The sequence below is a fragment of the Mus musculus genome, chromosome 2 (assembly GCF_000001635.26).
Source record: "Mus musculus strain C57BL/6J chromosome 2, GRCm38.p6 C57BL/6J".
NCBI classification, from domain to species: domain Eukaryota; kingdom Metazoa; phylum Chordata; class Mammalia; order Rodentia; family Muridae; genus Mus; species Mus musculus.
The window spans coordinates 64905755-64926923 of NC_000068.7; the positions used below are offsets into that span (position 1 = coordinate 64905755).

The 21169-nt window shown below is 40.3% G+C and overlaps 1 protein-coding gene across 2 annotated transcripts in view; it reads right to left on the reverse strand.

Moving 5' to 3' along the window:
* Positions 1-6721: 6721 nt before the first annotated feature.
* Grb14 (growth factor receptor bound protein 14) overlaps positions 6722-21169 on the reverse strand; it is a 110291-nt gene continuing 95843 nt past the window's right edge. Inside the window, exons 8-13 of one of the 2 annotated variants that reach the window (XM_006499883.4) lie at positions 17783-17863; positions 11445-11561; positions 11281-11353; positions 11075-11162; positions 8962-9055; positions 6722-7099 (exon numbers count right to left, since the gene is read on the reverse strand). In XM_006499883.4, the coding sequence (XP_006499946.1) occupies positions 6953-7099; positions 8962-9055; positions 11075-11162; positions 11281-11353; positions 11445-11561; positions 17783-17863 (600 nt within the window). In that variant the 3' untranslated portion in view covers positions 6722-6952. The remainder of the gene's footprint in view (positions 7100-8961; positions 9056-11074; positions 11163-11280; positions 11354-11444; positions 11562-17782; positions 17864-21169) is intronic. The other variant, NM_016719.1, reaches the window with a different exon arrangement.

Below are 21169 nucleotides of genomic sequence, written 5' to 3' on the forward strand. Positions count from 1 at the left end.
TGCACAGAACAGAGATGCCACTTCATCCATGGAGCCAGATTCTTTCATAGTGACATACTTTATACTGTGCAATTTCCTAAAATTTCATCACTATAACAATCAAAACTTATTAAAGGGATTGAGGAGATGGTCTAGTAGATAAAGTGCTTGTGGCAGAAGCCTGCAGACCTAAGCCCTGATCCCTTAGACCCACATAAAAAGCCAGTCTTGTGGTCTGTGTCTGCAATAGCACTTGAAGAACAGAGAGAATGGGAGAGTTGAGACCGGAAGTTCAATAACCAATCTAGGGAAATCAGTGAACCTGGGATCAGTGGGAGACCTTGTCTACACATAAGACAGATGGCTACTGAGGGGGAGAGCCTAACAGTGACCTCTAACTTCCACTGGTATGCACACACATGTGCACCTGCACATACATGACCATGTGCACATGTAGAATCCACAGTCATACACACATGCATAATCTTCTAAATCTATTTCCAGGCAGTACATAAAGCAACATATACAACAGGAATCATTTATGACAACTGTGAAAATGAAACAAGGAATACAAATGAATTTAGCTTAGCTAGGTGAGGGGAACTAAATGTTTAGGCCATAGTGCCTGGGATATTCTCATAGTAAATACCAGTATTTGTAGTCTTGTGTTATCTGCAAGTTATAAAACCCCAGATGGATTTTTGTTTGTTTGTTTTTGCTACTTTTATCTTTTTTTTCACGCATGAAGATATTTTTTGTGTGTAAATTGTTTTAAGTATACACCTCCCAGCCTCCAGGGAGCTGATGGGTATTGAGGAGCACTTGGTGGGACATTCAACAGACCTAATAGTATTTAAGTAATGAGTTGTAGCAGCATTCTATCTGTAAATCTAGCAACTAAGCTCCGCAGTTCTTCAGAAACTTCACAGATGATTTTGGCTAATATGCAGAGTTGTGGAACTTGTATGAAAACATTGATTTAATGAACTTAAGTTCATAATTATAGCACAGGGGAAAGGAGAATTTTGAAAGATACCAAGAAGACAAGACACACTAAGGGAAGGTATTAAAAGAATAGGCTTGCGATATGAGCAGAGGAGACCACATTATTTTCTCTAAAGGAACCGAATATTAGCCCCATAGATTACAACTCCAGATGAGTTATTTTCCTTTATGGTGACTGAAACATTCTACCAGTGTGATGTGCATCATCAAGACATGAATGTCCTTTCAGAAGATGTGCTCAAACGACCTTCAGACTCCCTGGATCTCATTCTTCTGTGCTCAGGATGCTACAGCTGAAGGAATCCTGGAGAGCTTCCTGTTGAAGCGCTTTGTAGTCTTTGCCAGACGATGAAAAACTGGGAGCTAAACTGAACTCAGGAGTTACAGGCAAGCCCTTGTAATGAAAATTCTCTAGCTTCTCTCAGTGATAAAGACTACAGCCTAAGAAGAGACAGTGAATTTCGACTTCGTTTCTCTTCTTGAGGAACATGCCATACACGCTTATCAGCCATGACAATTATTGGGAATTAATGAGTCTCTATGTTTCCTAAGAACCCAGGTTGAAAAAGTAGGCTTGGTAAAAGAATACTCCAAATGTGTGCGTTAGAGAAAACAGTACAAGCTCAAATCCAGTAATGACAAATATAAAATATCATCAAATTCAGAAAGGTATTGAGAATGTTTTTTGAATAATATTTTCCTGAACAATATATTTACCTAATATGAAGAAAAAGGTAGATTACTGAAAGTATCATCATTCATTTTTGAAATATAAAAATGATAAAACAAAATATAAAGGCACCTTACCATCCCATGGCTTTTCTGTTACAGGAGTATCAGGTTCAATTGTTTCTGATACCATGTTCATGAACATTCTGACACACAACCAGAGACAAATCTTTCATCAAGGGTTGAGGAAATTTTTTCACAGCAGTATATGCATACACAGGATTATCCATTATGATTGTGGCCAGTCCCATTTGTATGATTTAATTTTTCACTCTTATGAATGGTGCTGTTAAAGCTATCCACTCTTGCTTGCTTCCTGTGCATGTTTTGTGCAGCATTAAGAGGGGCCCTAACCCAACATAACTCTAATCTTGGTTCTCTAAATTCCCATACATAGCCTTTCCATTTCCCTCAGAATGAAGCCCAAGTCACATTTCATGGTCTCTAAGAATCTATGGTATCTGGCATCACCTGCAACTTCACCTTCGTCATTCTTGAGGTCCCCTCACATATCATGGCTATTGATGCTGGCCTTAGTTTATTCCTCAAGTTTACCTTGCCATCTTTTGCCATAGACCTCCCCCTACAATCCTAAAACATTCTGCCCTCCACTGCTTAGTTCTTCACCCACGGAGCTCTACTTTTTAAACAGCTATCTTTCTCCTTATGGCCCAACTGCTCCACCGTGGTGACCTAACTCTTTTTTCCTGTCTCCCTTCTTCAGTTTGAGCTCTAATTCTAATCTTCCTGTGAGAAACAAGTTTTCTTCATGTCACTAGTCCTACAAGCATATGCCCCAAGACCCTAAGATATCACCTTCCTATGTGAAGAGATCTTTAGGAAACCAGTTTTGTTGTAAGAATTTTGATGTCATCTGTTAAAATCGTGATCAACATTTGTTCTCCTTCGTTCTTTCTTCCTCCCTCATCAAACTCATCGACTCCCTCCCTGTCCCCTCCATACAACTCTCTTTCCATGCCCTGGCTCTTGAGTGGGTTTTTCTCATTATCATATATCTATCATGTATGCAGTATATCATAAAACACATTTCAAAGACTTCTGTCTTCCATCATCCCTCTGCCCCATTATCTTTTCCAGCTTTGGTCACCATATCAACAACTCCTTTTCTATCTCTGGGCCATTAGTTCAACTTTAAGACAGATATGATAGAATGAGTTCAACCATTCATTTAATTTTGGAGATGCATAAAAATAAATAAAAAGATAAATAAAGCGATAGATCATATTTATGATGTCTAATAGGTAAAAGGAAAACCAAAACTTGAAACATCTTATTATGGTTTTACCTAACTTAGGCAAAAACTTGCTTTACCTCACAGTGAAATGCCCTAATACAGAAGGAACTGGCTTTCAAGTTCTATTTTCCATAAGTCTGTTATGTGTTGTCATAGCCTGTGCACTGAAGTTACAAAGAAGCTATTATCATTTGCTGAAAAACTCTTAACTTCTACCTATAGTATGTCTATTCTGCCTGGCACTCTGCTTGGGCCCTCTGATGACATCATACAGTTCTTTACCAGAGGCTTTGTATACCCAACTACTGCCTGCCTTCCAATAACACTGTTATTTAGAGCTCTTAGTCTGCTTTTTAGGACAGATGCTTATAACTCAATACTCACCTTTTCACATCTAAAAGTAACTCTCACGTAACAGGCACTCAGGGCATCCAGGAGTGACTGTAACACGCACATAAGACAATGACAGCATCTTCTGGTCCTAATTGCATGAGCTTCTGAGGGTGGTGAGTGCAATATGAGTACAGAACCAGGCAAGGAGGGCACTTGTATGCAGTTTTCTAAGTTCTGCGCATTGAACAAAGCAGCTGAGAAGAGTTCTTTCAACTTCCCCACCTAGCCTGGTGTTCCCTCCATCTTCACACTGCTCACGCAGTAAGTTTCCATCCTTCTGTCCTTCCCCTGTGTCAGTCACTATGACTTGGAAATAGGATTCAACTATCGAGAATGCCAAATCCAGTGTAGTAGGTGAAAGCAGTTATGGATTTCTGTAGGATCTGGGACAAATGGACACAGCCTAGCTGTTCTCCTGGCCCTACAGAAAGGTGGGACTAGCAGCAGGGTTCATGGCTACTTCTAAGATACAGCCAGGGTGTAGGCAGAGACCAAATGTCGAGGCACACCATACAAAGTGTAATGTATCACCCCTGACATGAAGGGGGAAAGAGAAGCAAGCATGGGAATGGCACCTGTACTATCATTTTAACCCCGGTGCCCACTGCCTTAAACATTGAGTGAAGTTGAATTAGAAAATTGAGAACTCTGTAAACTTAGTTCTTTGAAAAAAACAAAAACAAAAACAAAAACAAACAACTGATCACATGGTGTTACAACTACACAAATGTGCAATTATGCTGGTGAGAAATGCACTTATGGAATTTATTTTAAGGTGATTATTTTAAGGTGATTATTGTGACATGCTCAGCCAAGATTTTGGCCTTTCTTTTATGCAAATACCAAACTTGTAGCCCAAGGAACACGCAGTTGGAGACATTACTAGCAATACCCCAGTTATGTGCATTCCTAAACGTCACAGATGGTGAAAGTGGGAGCCAAGACTAGCAAAGATGGTGCATCCCAAGCAGTAGGCATGGAGCTGTGGATGAATGTTCATCAAATGTTATAGGACCTTCCTCTTAAAGAAAACTATTCAATGCCACTGGTAGTATAAGAAGTGTGACTCAGCCAGGGAACACAAGATAGAAACCTAGAGGACTTACATAAGAAATAAACACTATTCTAGAAGTGGTCAAAGCAAGACACTATACATCAAGGTTTGCAGCATGGTCACCTAGATGCAGAAGTAGACAGAACGATATCTCTGCATAATCAGCTCAATATCTATTTAATTTACCCATTTCATGGCATTCTATGAAAGTTTTTCAAGAGCTTCACCTGGATGCTGGAGGAATCCATAACACCTTGAAGCTTACAAATGACTAGCAATAGGAAGAACAGGTTTTGAAATGGTGAGGCCAGCTCTGAGAACTGTTCTGTAACTAGACAAGTAACATCCTTCCACAAGAACAGTATAATCTGAAGACTAAACATAGAAATAAGATGTCTGCAGTTATTATTGTTGACATTCAAAAGTCAGAGGCCATAGAGTACTCTGATTAACAAATGGTAAGCCCCATAAAAGAGAGCTAAGCCAAAACACTCATCTAGTCTGGTCACACTAGCTGAGGCCTATGCTCTAACACAAACAAGCAATTAATTTTAAATAAAACACTCGTAATAATTTTCAACTTATTGTCTGGGATATTTAAATATCATAATAATGTCCTTATCCTAAAGTGTCAGGGGATACAAAAGAATAGAGAACAGGTGGTCCACCCCATCTCTTCCTTTCAGCAACTGAACAGAGGAGAATGGAAATGATTTGTCTTCATCTTTATCCAAAACTGTACAAATTAAATGAACAGAGCTAAATCAAAGTGGGAGATAACCCAAGAGTAATTCATATTTTCTGGGGAATATATTGAGATTACCTGACAAGTGGATATGTCTGGCATCATCAGATTTAACATCACATTAAGTTCATATCCCATACACACACACACACATTTTCAGAAGGAATAAAACTAATGATTTCTCTTCACCAATCTTCCCTTGGGAATTTTCATTGACTTATAATATCTATAGATTATGAGGACAGTCAGAAATATAAATAACAAAGACAAATGCAAATTGTCAGTTGATTAGAGTTTAGCATTATGATCAGCATACTATATATGATCTATTTGTGTACAAAATGAACAAACATATTCTAACTCAAAACACAAAGGGTTTACATAAATTAGAAATAAATCAGATCTACTCAGACCTGTTTTGGAAGGTAAAGAAAGGACTGATATACTTGAAGAGCCGATATCTTTAAGTCTTCATCGAGACTTGACAGCATTCTTTAACAGAAGAATGGACTATGTTTTAGGTACTTGAGGAGTTAAGCTTATAATGTTAAAGTAAGTTGGACATTTTAAAATCCAACCAATAATTATTTCTCAGGGATGACTGATTTTATTAGCATCTTGGGAATATATTCCATGCTCCATTACCAAAATATATCACTGTTATCTAAGATTAAATTACGTACTTCTGAAATATTTTTAAAGAAATCTTTAACTTTCCCACGATGTTGTTACAAAGGTCGGTTAGAAGGCAAAAAAAAGATATATTAATGTTTGCTGGTGTTTTGTTTCTCGTCATTTCTTTAAGAACAACTATTATCATTCCCACAAAAAGGGGGGAAAAGTTATAGAAACAGAAACAAACAAAGGAAAAGGAGGGGGAGAGTAGGAGAGGCAGAAGGAAGAAGGGCAAGGAAGAGGAGGAGGAGGAAAGGGAGAGGGAAGAGGAAACTTCTTTCCAGAAGGTTCCCAAGATGATGAGGAAGGCTAGTGTCTTGGTTCCTTAAGTTTGCAACCTGATAAGCTACCACAGCGAGAAGCTAAAAGAAGACATAAAGAGAAGGAAGTGGAGTTAGCTGTTTGGGTCCTTACAGATTTGAAATCCTTGATTTTACCTGCTCTGACTGCGATATTTGTGTATTAGTAAAAGGGTGTAGGGTATTCTGCAAACTAGAACAAGAGATAAATGTGAACTATTGAGGTGACCAGCTACAGAACCACAGGTTATATGTCATAACTATTAATATTTTTAAGTTGCATAGCTGAAATCCAGTGTTTAAAAGATGTTTCTGAATCAGGTTTTGTCTTCTGCTTTTGGCTGTGCTGAGGAGCAAACCCAGGATTTCAAGCAGACAGAACAACTTTTTCTTTAAGTCAGGGTCTCGCTACATGTCACAGTCTGGACTTGATCCCATCAGCACTGAAGCTCTAAATATGTGTCCCCAACCCTGCAGATCCACTCCCAGCATCTTCCCATATCTCATGGTGAGACTGAAGTAAGTGCTTAAAGTTTCACATTTAACAAAACCCCGTAGCCATATAAAATCACACAAGAACACGAGTCTATTTTTTTAATAAGGTTTAATTTTAACTAATAAATTTAAAGTCATGAGTGTAATAGGAATCCAAGTTTTCACTAATTTGCAATGTGTGACCTATTTTTTTTTGTAACCCGCAGGTGAAATCTTCTTTTCACCATGATTTGTTTTCAGCCTTGTGATCTCTCTCTCTCTCTCTAATCATTCTCCTTTGCATCCTTCTTCTTCTGTAGTGTAACGAGTGACACACAGTTTGGCTAAACAGCCATCCTAGCACAGTAATGCTTCAGCTTGCAAGGAAGGACCCCCCTGTTGAGCTGGTAGAACTCCACCAGCTGGATGAGGTCTGTGAACTTCGTATGGCCATCATCCAGAGTATGGAACAGCTCACCATCATCTTCTACCTTCAAGAGAAGAAGCAGCAAACTAGTAAGAGGAAACCCCAATGAACAAATAAGCAAAAACATTAAAATAAAACAGAGAAGGGGATCAATGACCCAGAAGAGCAAGTATAGATAGTCCTCTGCATACTATGTGTTCATAAGCCTAAATCAACAAGTATATAAAACTAAGGACAATGAGAATAGCATCGTGCCTACTCTCCCTGGCATCACTTGCATTCAAATGCAGTGTCTCCTCTTTGAGTAAGCAGTCTGGCTCTTCTTCTTTTTAAAAGATTTATTTATTTTTTATTTATTTTATTAGATATTTTCTTCAATTATGTTTCAAATGCCTCTTACATTTCCTAGTTTCCTCTCTGACAGTGCCCTATACTCCCCCCACCCTGCTCCCCAACCCACCCACTCCCGCTTCCTGGCCCTAGCGTTCCCCTGTACTGGGGCATATAATCTTTGCAAGACCAAGGGTCTCTCCTCCCATTGATGGCCAACTAAGCCATCCTCTGCTACATATGCAACTAGAGAAACAATCTCTGGGGGTAGGGGGGCTTACTGGTTAGTTCCTCCTATAGGGTTGCAGACCCCTTTAGCTCCTTGGGTACTTTCTCTAGCTCCTTCACTGAGGGCCCTGTATTCCATCCAATAGATGACTATGAGCATCCACTTCTGTATTTGCCAGGCACTGGCATAGCCTCACAAGAGATAGCTATATCAGGGTCCTATCAGCAAAGTCTTGCTGGCATATTCAATAGTGTCTGGGTTTGGTGGTTGTTTATGGGATGGATCCCCGGGTGGGGCAGTCTCTGGATGGTCCTTCCTTCCATCTCAGCTCTGAACTATTTATTTATTTTATATGACTATGCTGTTGCTTTCTTCAAACACACCCAAAGAGGGCATCAAATCCGTTACAGATGGTTGTGGGCCACCATGTGGTTACTGGGAATTGAACCCAGAACCTCTAGCAGGGCAGTCAGCACTCTTAACCACTGAGCCATCTCTCCAGCCCCATGCAGTCTGTTTCCTTCTGAATTCTGCCACTGTTCTGTAGAGTTAGGATAGCACAACTATTGCCTGTTCTTGGAGAGGATTCTGTACTCTTTACTAAGCAGAAACCTACCATGGTTTTGCTTAATATTCTTTTCTCATTTTAAATTATTTTTAAATTTTATTTTTTTTCCTCAGGCTTTTTGGCATGAATCACTTCATATTTGCTGGAGTTGCTGATCATATAATTAAAAAAAAAATCAAAGGATCGGGGCGGGGGGGGGGGGGGGGGAACAACACTTCAGACAACTATTGGAAAAATCCAGAAAAAGGGCATCTCAAGAAGAATCGCCAGCATTCCAGCAGTCTTACAAAACAAATCTCTGCTACTCCATGAGCTACTAGTATGCACCCTACACACACACACACACACACACACACGCACAGGCATGCAGCAGCAATGCAAGAGAAACAGCGCCTGTGATTTCATCTGGTTAAAATGAAGTTAGCAGGAAACATCAACAAAAGCATGGATTTTTGAGAGGAGGACGGAGGCAAAGGTGATTTTCAAGCACTGCTTTTTAAAAAATTTGTTAGTGACATTCATGGAAGGACTTCTTAGTGGCCTTTTAACAATAGGTGGCATGAGGTCTATACAATATCGCTAAATCACATTTTGTGGAAAAGGGGGAAATTTAATTTTTTTTACAATTCCTGTATTCCTTATATTAATTCAGGCTCATAAAACCATTTCTGCCAAACTTAACTTCAGTCAAAGCACCCAAATTATATTGAATAAAAGGCACAAAAGGAAACCCAAGGCTCCCAAAGCAAATGCATTCAGAGCATCTCCATTACAAGAACCTGAAGTCACAATTACTTACGGGTATAATTTGATAGTGTTTTATCTTTTGTCCATGACTCATTGACAGTACAAAAGTTCTGGGGTTACTCTGACTATCCCGTACCAAGAAAACTCTAAAGAAAGAAAAGGCATTTCATTATGTTTCTCTGTACACTCAGCTTTCATAGAAATACTTTGGTGTAGAAATGCAGGGAAGCATACTATAAATGCTATAGCCGGGGCCTCCTTTACCAGGTGGTCAGTGGGTAAGACTCTCCAACTTGGCAAACAACAGGTAATAAACTTATGCTGTAAAACTATCATTATACTAATGGATATAGCAGGGTAAATACACAAACCTTTGGTGAGGTTGTGTGCTCACAACTGCCAATATAATGGTAAAGTGGCATCAATAATTACTGTCATGTCCTTTGCTCACTGAGAAACTAGGCACTCTCTCATAACCATCCATCACAAAGAATGGACATTGCTATTTTGACTGACAGGGCATGACAGGCCCCGGAAAGGAGGAAATTATTTGGAATTAAATAGGGTTTTCCCTTCTTCTGCAGTGGATCCTCTTGTTTTTACCACTATTAGACTCATTAGTAAGAAATGAATATATTCTAACAAATTAATCTTGAAATTGTTTGTGAAATGTTTAGGTAACAATGTTTTAAGTAAAAGAAATACCCGAACAACATGCACTTTAACCTTGAAGAGTCCAGCAGAAAACCTTTATAATGTCAGGCTAGACAAGCAAGATGTGGCCTAATGGCCTAGGAAAAAATTCTACCAGGCAGGGATTCGTATTTACTGGCAGTGCTGCGCAAAACCCGTTTTGTATTAATTATTGGCAAGCACACTGTGTAAATGTCCCTATGCTGACTCCAATACTAATCTCACTGTGCCTGGGCAAAGAGGCAGCCAATGTCTGAGCAAAGCATCCATTTCATGCGTTCTGTGTGAGGCTCAGAGATTACATCACTGGAGGACAGGACAAAAGGGCATTTCAGTGGTAAAGAAAGCTACAATTCTCTTCCCTTCCCAAGAAGATCAGCACTACCACCTAGTGGGCTACTTGGCACCATCACGTCTATCCAAAGAAATAAAAAGGGGGAACATTTTTTTTAAAAACCATACTAGTATGTTATTCTTTCTTCGATTACTTTCTTTATTTCTATAAATACTGGACTCTGAAATTAAGGAAATTGTAATCCTCTATTATGTAAATACTTTTTTCTCTTGGTCTCTGTGAGACTACAGTTTGTTAAATTTATAACCACAAAAGGTGTGCTTCATGTAGAGAGTCATAGTCACAGCTCTTCTTAGAGTCTAGTGAAATGAGCAAATGTGCATCTTTATCGTAACATCAGCATTAAACAGCTCAATGTTGTCAACACCTTAAGGCAATCTTTGCAGATACAAGATCCCATCACCATTGTTTAAATGGATCCTGCTTTCTCCCCTCTTTAAACATCAACACAATCCCCTCATTTGCTCTGCAGTTAAGAAAAAAATCTGGCTAGAATTATACAGAGTGGATGAAATATACTCAATAAAATGGAAAAGCCTTCTGATTTAACTGCTCCATAAGTCATTCTATCCTCCTCTCTTATACTCCATAATACACAATAAAAACAATGAGAGATATCACCAACAAGTAATTTTATAGCTATTACTATTTTAACAAAATGGCAATACAGATATTAAGAGAAAAATAAACCAGGCAAGAATTCAAAATATATAGGAAAAAGCTTTTCAACTAAGGTATTTGCATCATATCCAAGAAAACCAATTCAGGACAACATCATGCTATGAAATACATTTGGGAGCATATCTATTGTATGTGCAAACCAAAATGTTGACATCTCAATCAGACTAGGCTACCCCCACTCATACATTAGAGTCTGAGATGATAGAATCCACACAAATAAAGTGAATATTAATGCTAACTGGTCAAGGATAAAGTATCCTGTTATTTGGACATTTGTGCACAAATATTAAACACCAATAGAATGCAGTGACAACCACGCTTATGTAACAAAAGTTCTTCTGCTTTGTGACAAGGCACAGTCATAATTTCATAGCATGTGTTAAATAATTATCATGCATACATAGAAAAAAATCCAAACATGACCACTCAGACTTACCCATCCACAGGCCCCTGCCGAATGATCAGCCGCTGAGCCTCATCTCTGGAAATTCTGTGGTGAAACCATGGTTGGGACCGATGGAGAGCTGGGGGAAGAAGACAAAGGTTTGTCTGTCGTGATCCTGATTTCACTGCATGCAATCCCTGTCCCATCCCATGTGACCGTATCTAAAGGAACATCAATCTGACAGAGAGCAAACATACCCATGTTCACAGCAGAGCTCTGGGAGGGGGCACTGGGGCTTCCGTGATTCCCCAGGCGTAAACAGCCTTTTTTCTGAGCAAGAAAAGGAACAAAAGTAAAACTCAACTTCTCGGATAAAATGACTCAAACCATGAACATTTGAGATAAATGAAGCTGCTGGTACCCTCCACGCGAGGCCTTCCTCAACAGCAACCGAAAGCGCTTCAGTGGGGTTGTCTATGACTCTGCTCTTCTCACCTGAGAAGTCCATTGCTACTAGGGAATTCTCTGATACGCTTCTCTGAAAAATAGAAACAACCGAAAATAAACATTTGAACTATCAATATACACTTCATCACTAAACTTCAGCTTTGAACTTGGCCATATGCATCCATTCTGGACTGGGATGCTGCCAGGGTCCCTGTAAGTGTCATGGTTGGCAGGGAAAAGATCCACACTAGGTGAAGAATGAAACTCTAGTTAGCACCACTTTAGCAGGCACTGGGGCAAACTGCCAGAATCAGACCTAGTTGGTTTTATTTCCTCTTACACATTTTACTCGCAGTTAAACTTTGCAAACAGATTTCCACATGACACTCATCACAACAAAGCTTTAGGCTTAGCTACGTGGAAACTCCTGTGCAAAGTAGCAAAGCACCCGAGACCTGTACAATAAGAATCAATTCTTTGACTGACCAACAGTGCTCAGGGTAAGGGCCTAAAGAGGAAGCATAAGGATAGGCTCTATTGATGGAGGATGCAAAATACATGGGACGCTTTCTCGGGTTCTAGTCACCTAGGGACTAAGCTCAAGATATTAGTGGATTCAGGAAAGCTAGCTCTATAGAATAGCACAACGATGACAGCTTGCTAGACAACATCCAGTCTAGCCTTCTGGGTGTTTAGGCATCAGTAATTTCTCCTTTGGAGAAAATAGGCTCGTGTGTTTAACAGGTCTGGTTTCTCCAATACTTTCTCCAAGCTGTGCCTCTGACAGGACTGCAGATGTGGCCAGTCAGAAAGTTAAAAGTTAAAATATACAGAAGAGGTAAAACGGTGATCTCACATACGTCCCCTAGTCCGGTGGTTATCTGCCGAGACAACTGAAGGGGATGTTGAACTCAGGGACTTAGGTATTTCCTGGGAAGACAGCAAAAATGTCCATTGATCCATTACTTCATCTTTCTAAGCTTTAAAATTTGCCAATTAAATGTCAAGTGCAGCTACTTATGAAATACCCTTTTATTTTATGTGTTTTGTCTGCATGTATGTCTGTGCAATACATGTGTGAAGTGCCTGGGAAGGTCAAAAGAGGAGATTGGATTCCCCAGGACTGGTGTTACAAAGGATTTGTGAGTCATCATTGTCGGTGCTAAGAGTCAAACTCGGATCCCGTGGAAAAGCAGCCAGTGTGCTTATCAGCTGAACCAACCCGAAGTGTAAGCGTTAGTGCACCCATGTTTATGTGCAAATCTGTTCATTACACTGAGTCATTGGTCTGACTTGAGGCCTCTGGTTTCTTCTACACTACCAAAGTTGTATCCTCACCAGGACTCCTCTCAGTTATACTGTTGTTGCCCTGTGTCATGTAGGTCTTACAACTTTGGATCTGAAAAAAGATTGGCCCCTTCATGTGTTCCAGAAGTTCAAAGATGTGGTAGATTTGGGGATGGGACAACTCAAAGCCCCGGATCTGGGCCTGTGTGGAAGCTAAGTTGGTCAGCCCACTAGCTCTCCTTCACCCACACCCTGGCTAGTCCACCGAATGCTGAGAAGCAAGGCCAGTTCTCCTACTCATGACTTCAGGGCTAGCTCACTCACATCCACACCACCAGAGCCAGCTCTACTGTGCTGCCCATTCGAGGTGTGTGACCCCCACAAAAGGATATAGTGTGGAACATGTTGTGCCACACTACAGCTTCCATGAGGAGATGTTTTCTATGCTTGGTTCTGTTTTGGTTTTCTATGTTTATTTTCTTTTCTCTTAGTGCAGAGGTTCCAAGGGCAGAGGACAGATAGGAAGACCTGAGGAAATAAGTGGATTACGGTGCATGATGGGAAAGTCACAAAGAATCAATAAAAAGTTTTAAAAAATTAAAACTCAATGGAAGGTATAATTAGGTCAGTATATATTTAGAATTTGTATTCATGTCTTGTTTTTATTCTTAATTTTAAATATACATATTCTTTCTTTAAACATAAATTTTAACTATTCAAATAAAATAGTGTTGAGATTATTAGAAATGTCCTTAAAATAAATTTAATTTTGATGTTTCTGAGAATTCCAGGAAATAGTGATTTATTGTCCCTGAAACTCCAAGAGTACCATGCCAAGAATTTAAAAGTACTGAGAAACTTGCTCTTTTCACTGTGTGTTATAATTCTAAATTGTATCATTGTTGCTGAGTAAGAATGCCCATGTTTTATAATGGAAAAAAAACCATGAATATCTTTGTTTTTGAAAATCTATTTCTAACATTTAGTGCATCAATTCTGGTTTTACTCAGAAAGTAAAATTCAGTGGGATGATAGTGCAGATCTGTCTATAATATTAAAGTGTCTGAGCCCAAGGCAACACTTTTCTCTGTGGGGAGACTTGTGGGAAAGTGGGAAGCACAGAAAGACGCCTGAGCCCCAGCTGGTACCACCAACAAGGACGGCCTAAAGAAAGAGGGTCATAGTTTCTTTGCTAATATTTTTTTTAAACATATCCTCTAAAAAATAAATCAGCTAATGCCTGGATCGTAGTTTCATTTACGGGGGTGGGCGGATTTTTATTTCACAATAAATCTCTTTAAAAAAAACAAGTGTGTCCCCCTTCCTAGTGAAGAATCTCGAAAAGAGAAATAGTTGTCAAACTCTCTAGTCAAGAGCCTTGCTGTCTTCAGAAGTCAGGGAAATGATATACAAAATGTTCGCAAAGGAAACAGCACACAATGGAAACATTTAAGTTATTCTCCACTAGTTACTAGAGAAATGGAAGTCAAAGAGGGATGATGGTGGTAAAGCCAAGGCAGGCTGCATGGGGGGCCCGTCGGAGAGTACCATGCCTCTCTGAGGATTCAGCCAACCGACTGTGGTCACGTGTGAACTTCAAACAAAACGTTATCCACAAGAGAAACATTCAGGGTTTCTTTATCACTGCATCACACACCCCTGTTTATTAGCATCTGATATTTTCTCTGCAAAACACGAGAGAGGAGCGGTAGTCTTATTATGGCTCACCTCTATCCCCGAGACCCGCGTGCAATCTCCTGTTTGTTGCAGGAGTTTTTATTACTGACAGCTGCTCTTTCCTGGCAGATGCTGTCTCTGTAATCTCTATTTGCTGTCACACTTTAGTTTGCCCTTCTCACCCCGTGATCTTCAGTGCCGGGCTGGGGACCAGTCGGATATGCCTTTGCTTTGCCGACCTTAATGAAAATCATCTACCTGCCCCAACCACAGAGTAACTGGTCTCGATCCTAATGATAGCTTGATCCTTATAATATCTTTACCTCCACATGCCAAGATGGGTTCTGCACTCTCAAGTTCCTGATAACATAAAAATGATGTTAGGAAGGAGACACAAACACAATCTTTTATTTATTTTTTTTCTTCCCCGAAATAGGCCAGGCAAGATCCCATGTTCATAATTATCTGGCAAATGCAAGGAGATTACAAGACAAACGGAGAACATTTTTATTTATTTGCTATGGAAACTACACCGTGGGAAAACAGTAATGCAGCCAATGTTTTCTACTGAATGGCAGGTGGTGGATGAAAAATTAATAGTTTACCTTTAGTGGACAAAGAAACGGGAGCGGAGCAGAGTTTGACAGCCTGGAAAGGTCATTTTCAGCTCGATTTCCTTCACATAGGAAAGCAATGCTGATAACATTCAGAAGTGGTTGGATTTCTCAAATATTTGCCTCAAATTCTCACCCATTCTTCTAGGGATGAGTGGGCCTTTCCCCCAAGAAACATAGTCCACAATTGTAACAGCCTTGCCTTCTTTCCAAAGAAGGGCTCTGGCACAAGCTTGGGTTTTTACAACTCACACTTTGAAATCCGATCCACCCACTCCTAGTGCAGTTTGCATAACATGTCTGTCACTCTGGGAGTTTAACTCCAAGGCACATAGTAGCAGTCACTGTCACCATTTCCATTTGAAGGAGCTGGATATATACCTAGCCCCTCATTACAAAGAAACCACGGAATTTCTCCTGTATTGTCATCTCGGCTCATTCCTACAGAGCCACAGGACAGTCGAGATATGATCGTCCTCAAAGACTGTACAGTAATCCCTTTATCACGCACAGTAGGAAAACAGTGGCTAGCCAAAGTCATGCAGACAGTTTATGGTAACAGGGGTAACTGACATGCTGTGTCTTCTCTAGGGTTCTTTTATTCACCACAAAGTAGGAGGTACAGGGATGAACTTCAGTTTAGAATGTGTAGGTCAGGGTCAGAAGTAGAGAATAGATGGAACACGGGTGAATTAACCCTAACCCTCATGTCAGCTAGGACCCTGTCAGTAGCCCTTCTTCACATGAATCCTAACTTGGCCCTGTAAAGAACCAGGTATATTTGGCCTCCTGAAATGGCTGCTTCTGATTCTCATCTCAGGGCCAACGAAGGGGGACAGCTACATGCAGTTTAATAGCTAAGATGTTCACAGGTGTATGGACTTTTCCATCATTTCTCTTCTCAAAATGTGTATGTGAAAAAAGTATAGAGTATGCCCTTAGATATATAACTGAGTATTCTGTCCTTTATATGTGACTTCCTCTCAGTAGCTCCTGATTGAAAAGCAGCTAAGGAAGGGGACAGGGTGGGCCTGGCCTCTATTAAGCCTCTGATGTTTCTATAATCATGTAGGAAAGCGGGATGGACCACAGACACCAAAATAAGCAACATGCTCCCACATCTTCTAACTCTCCATCACAGAAATTATGAACCACAAAGATAAAAGTGATAAACACCGCCCTTTCTGATCACAACCCCTGCCCCACGGACAGGCCTTTCCTGTGCAGACATCCAAACCTCTCTTCCTATTTAGTCTCCATACCCTACTACCGAGTTTGTCTTCTTATACGTAGTGATCAATTAACACTGTAACTAAAATCTCACACACACCTTAAACGCCAGCATTCCCCACATTATACAATTTCAATAGACAAAGGTAACAGTGACCCCCATACTTGAATGTTAATGACAGTGATGAAAATGGAAAGGAGTTTGATTATAACATTTTCCTATGATTAAAAGGACATTAGACAATAATTGCCTCCAAATGCTTAGTTGCTGTTAACACATTCATCCTAATAACTTCAGACTCTGAAAGAAATTTGCAGGGACTTAGGGAAGGATTAAGATAATAAAATTCAATATACTTTATATATATGTATATATGGATTGGAAGATAAAAGCAAGCTGACGAACTGTAAAAACATCTACCTTAAAAAAATTGCTATTACAAAATTCATTACATTCTTTAGTTTCTTATTTTAAGGCTTAGAAGAATATGATACAAAGATGAAAAGTTATCTTTCTATGACTTAAAGGAGCCTAACTACAAAATTGGAGAGCTTTTCCTCTACGGTCCTATCAGGCTTCATAGTCAGCATCATTTCATGCTTCATTCCTAGAGCGGGGCACTTCATCTGCTACCTGACATGTGGGACACATGTACCTTCCTTGGTCACAGCCATGAAGAATGTATTTTAACCTCAATGGAAACACATATTTCACACTAAGTCATTTGTACCACAGGCACATATGTCTGGATTTCAAGCACCACCAATAACAGGAAGGACAGCAAAAGGAGCAGAAAGCAAACCTTAGGTGAGAAATGTATTTTTGTGTACAGGAAATTGACGTTTTAGAGAGAGCACAATATGTGTGTCTCTGTGTGTGTGTCTGTGTGTATCTGGATATGTCTGAGTGTGTGTATATCTGCAAATGAATATTCAAGATAGAGTTGGAGAAGCAGGCCTTTACTGGTGCCATGCATGGCCTAGATTTTAGCTTCCAGTTTTGTGATTTTTCTGGAAAAGCAGCAATTTTTAAGGGCCTAGGACTTTTTAAAGTAACATTATTAAAAAGTCAGAATGCAGGAAAGCCTCGATATGTATAGTGTACTTTCAGGACTCTAAATAATCCTATGTTATGTGGCAATAACAATACTAAATTAACATTGAAAGGGTCTATAACTCTACAATCCAAACCAACGATTGTTAAGCCATAATCCATAATGCCAAGAAAAATATTCTGCAAACTATCTTATTATGACCTAATCACCACATGTCATAACGGCACAGAATGGCTTACAGAAGTCTTTCAATTCGCTTTACTTTAACACATAAAATTATTGGCTTTCGCTGAATGTTTTATATTTTTTCTGTGTTTTATTTTTAATTACAGGGACTGCACATATACAAAACACAAAACTGAAACTTGTATGTAGCATAATTTGAGGACGTTACAGAAGAATGACTGTATTTGACCACAAGGCAAAGTGTAAAGACCCTTGATCCTTACCATGGGTGACATGCTCTGAGAATTGCAGGCGCTTCTACCTTGGTATGGATGCATATAATTCTGATACAGCTGCATGCCATCCTACAGAACAAACAGGAAAAAAACACACAGGTTCTCAAGTTATCAACTCACTGAATGTCAACACCTTCAACAGTCACATACTATCAATACAAAAAAGAACTAAAATATTTTCTTTTCTATTTCTATTCATTTATCCTCCCATACATATATCCCAACCACAGCTTTCCCTGCCCCCACTCCTCCAAGTTCTCCACCATTTCCCCTCTCCCCCAGATCTATACCCTCATTTCTCCCAAGAAAAGAGCAGGCCTCCCAGGAGCATCTACCAAACACAGCGCAAGATACAAGAACAGCCACAAACCCTTACATTAATGCTCAGCAAGGAAGCCCCAGTAAGAGAAAAGGGTCCTGAGAGAAGTGAAAAGAGTCAGAGATACACCACACACACACACACACACACACACACACACTCATGCTGTCATAAGCACCCCCCCCCAAACACCAAGCCAACAGCCATAACACGTATGCAGGCTCCACAGTCACTGCTTCAGTCTCTGTGAGCCCCCACAAGCGCTGCTTCGTTGATTCCCTGGGACAAACTCTCCCAGTATCCATGACACCTCTGGCTCCCACAAACCCACCTTTCTGCTTCCTCATGTTTCACTTCTCCATTGCTGGTGGAAGTACAAACTTGTACAGCCAATACAGAAATCAAGATGGCAGTTCTTCATTGGGAATCTATCTCCCTCAAATCCCAACTACCCCTCTTGGGTATATATACTCATAGGACACTCCATTCTACCACAAGGACACTTGGTCAAAAGTATTCATAGCAGCTTTACTCACAATAGCAAGAAACTGGAAACAATGTGCATATCCCTTAGCCAAAGAATGGAGAAAGGAAGCGTGGTACATTTATACAATGGTACATTTATACATCTCAGCAGGTTAAAAAAAAAAAAAAGACATGAAATTTGCAGCTAAATAGATGGAACTAGAAAAAAACATTATCTGAGTGAGGTGACCTAGACCCAGAAAGACAAACATGGTACGTACTTACTTGTAAGTAGATATTAGCTGTAAAGTAAGGAATAATCATGCTACAAGCCACAGACCCAGAGAGGCTAAGAAACAGGGAGGGCTCTAGGGGGAGATACAGGGATAATATTTCCTCGAAACAAGTAAGCAACCAAATTTTTGAAATATTAATTTCAGTGCCGTAAAAGGATACATTTTAAAAGGCAGTATTTTCACTTAGACCTGAAGCTTTTAGTACACCTTACCAGAGCAAAGCTCTAAAATTCACATTACCCCTCAGTGCCAAACTGTAGTATAAGCATTTTGACTGATTAACTGCCTGGGGCTGAAGCTGTCTTGGGAAAGATGTTATCCTTTTGAGAACAACGATGTTTTAAAAAATCTTACACATCCTAAATATCACTGAGAAATTCAGTCCCTCTCATGTCTGATGGATGAATTGCATTGTTGATTAATTAAATTATAAATTTGGTCTTATGTGGAAGAACCCTTCTTAGTAGTATATTATCCTTCCATAAATCTTTATCTCTATGTTCATGCAGGCCTATATCTGCCCTGCTCCCCAGTGTGTGCGTGTGCGTGTGTAGTCCAGAGATCAACCTTAGATGTTGTTCCTCAACTACTGTCTTCTTTTCTTCTTTTGCTTTTTTTAGAAGTCACATTCTGAGAACTTGTGAAGTAGGTGAACCTGGCTGAGCAGCAAGGCTTAAGCGTGCCTCTGCCTTCCCAGAGCTGCTCTTACAAATGTCCTCTGCCTTCCCAGCGCTGCTATTACAAATGCATGTCCTCGAGCCAACCTTGCTCACATGGGTTCTAGGGATTCCATGTGTCTAGTGACTGTGGTCCTCCCAATGGTAAAATTGCTTCATCCGTTGAAATATCGTCCCACCCATTTTTAATTCAGGTACTCTTATAGCATTTATTTTTTACTTCATGCATCAAGTTAGTGGGGAATCACTTGGATTTCAGGCAGAGAGGGACCATTTCTCATAAAATAAAAGACAGTAGTGTCTTTACTTTCAGGAGACAGTATCATGGAGAATGAACTACCATGGGACGGTGGGCCAGGATTATCAGTGTGAGGAGCAAGCATGCAAACTTGGCTGCTTTCCCCTTGAATTCGCCACTTTGCTAAAGGAAGGAAAACAATGGGACGGACAGTTTTACTAATTTATTTCATCACACTCTTCAAACATCACCATTGCATGGAGCTGCAATGAACCCAGGTTAGGTCCTAGCAACTGGATTCTAACATAGGCCTCTGCCTCTTTCCTAGTGCCAGCTTATGTCACAGCAATTGCCTCTGAATGGCTCCTGCAGTATCCGAGGCAACAGTGCTGAGAAACAGTATGGATCTGGACAGGAAGGCATAGGCAGGCAGAGACTCTAGACTACACCATCAACTCTAAGCTGAAGATCATCAGCTCTTATCTGTTCCACTCTGAAAAGAAGAGTGAGCAATGCCATAGCTACCTCCTAGAGTAGTTGATGTCCAACTATCAGATACATGATACCTGCATCTTTGGCCTGGGAAGCCTTGAACTGGCTTCGGCATCACAGCCCAGGGCCAGAGTAGAGCTTGGGCCTCTCCCTACCTGGCTCAGTCTCTTATTTAAAATATGGCTTCAAGGGTGGTGGGTTTCCCTGTCTGGGTCACCTTCTTTCACATACTCTGCCTGCTTAGGCCAAGCCCTGTGCCTCACTCTGTCTCCTAAGGACAAGTGTGGGCTTATGACACACTTGTCTGCCTGCCTGCGCAAAACTGTTTCCTGAACTAATAGAGGAACTGGGGGTGGGGTATCCTGTCCGATATGGAAACTGAATAGAAAAGTTGAACAAGGAATCTTAACTTCAGAATGAATTCCATATAAACATTCTAGAACAGTTATTTTTCTACTGAAGACTATGTCCTTAAAGCAATTCTCACAAAGTGAATATATGCTCACAGTCAGCTAATGGATGGATCATAGGGCTCCCAATGGAGGAGCTAGAGAAAGTAGCCAAGGAGCTAAAGGGATCTGCAACCCTATAGGTGGAACAACATTATGAGCTAACCAGTACCCCGGAGCTCTTGACTCTAGCTGCATATATATCAAAAGATGGCCTAGTCGGCCATCACTGGAAAGAGAGGCCCATTGGACTTGCAAACTTTATATGCCCCAGTACAGGGGAATACCAGGGCCAAAAAGGGGGAGTGGGTGGGCAGGGGAGTGGGGGTGGGTGGATATGGGGGACTTTTGGTATAGCATTGGAAATGTAAATGAGTTAAATACCTAATAAAAAATGGAAAAAAAAAATGTCAGAGAGGAGTAGGAGAATTACTGCTCT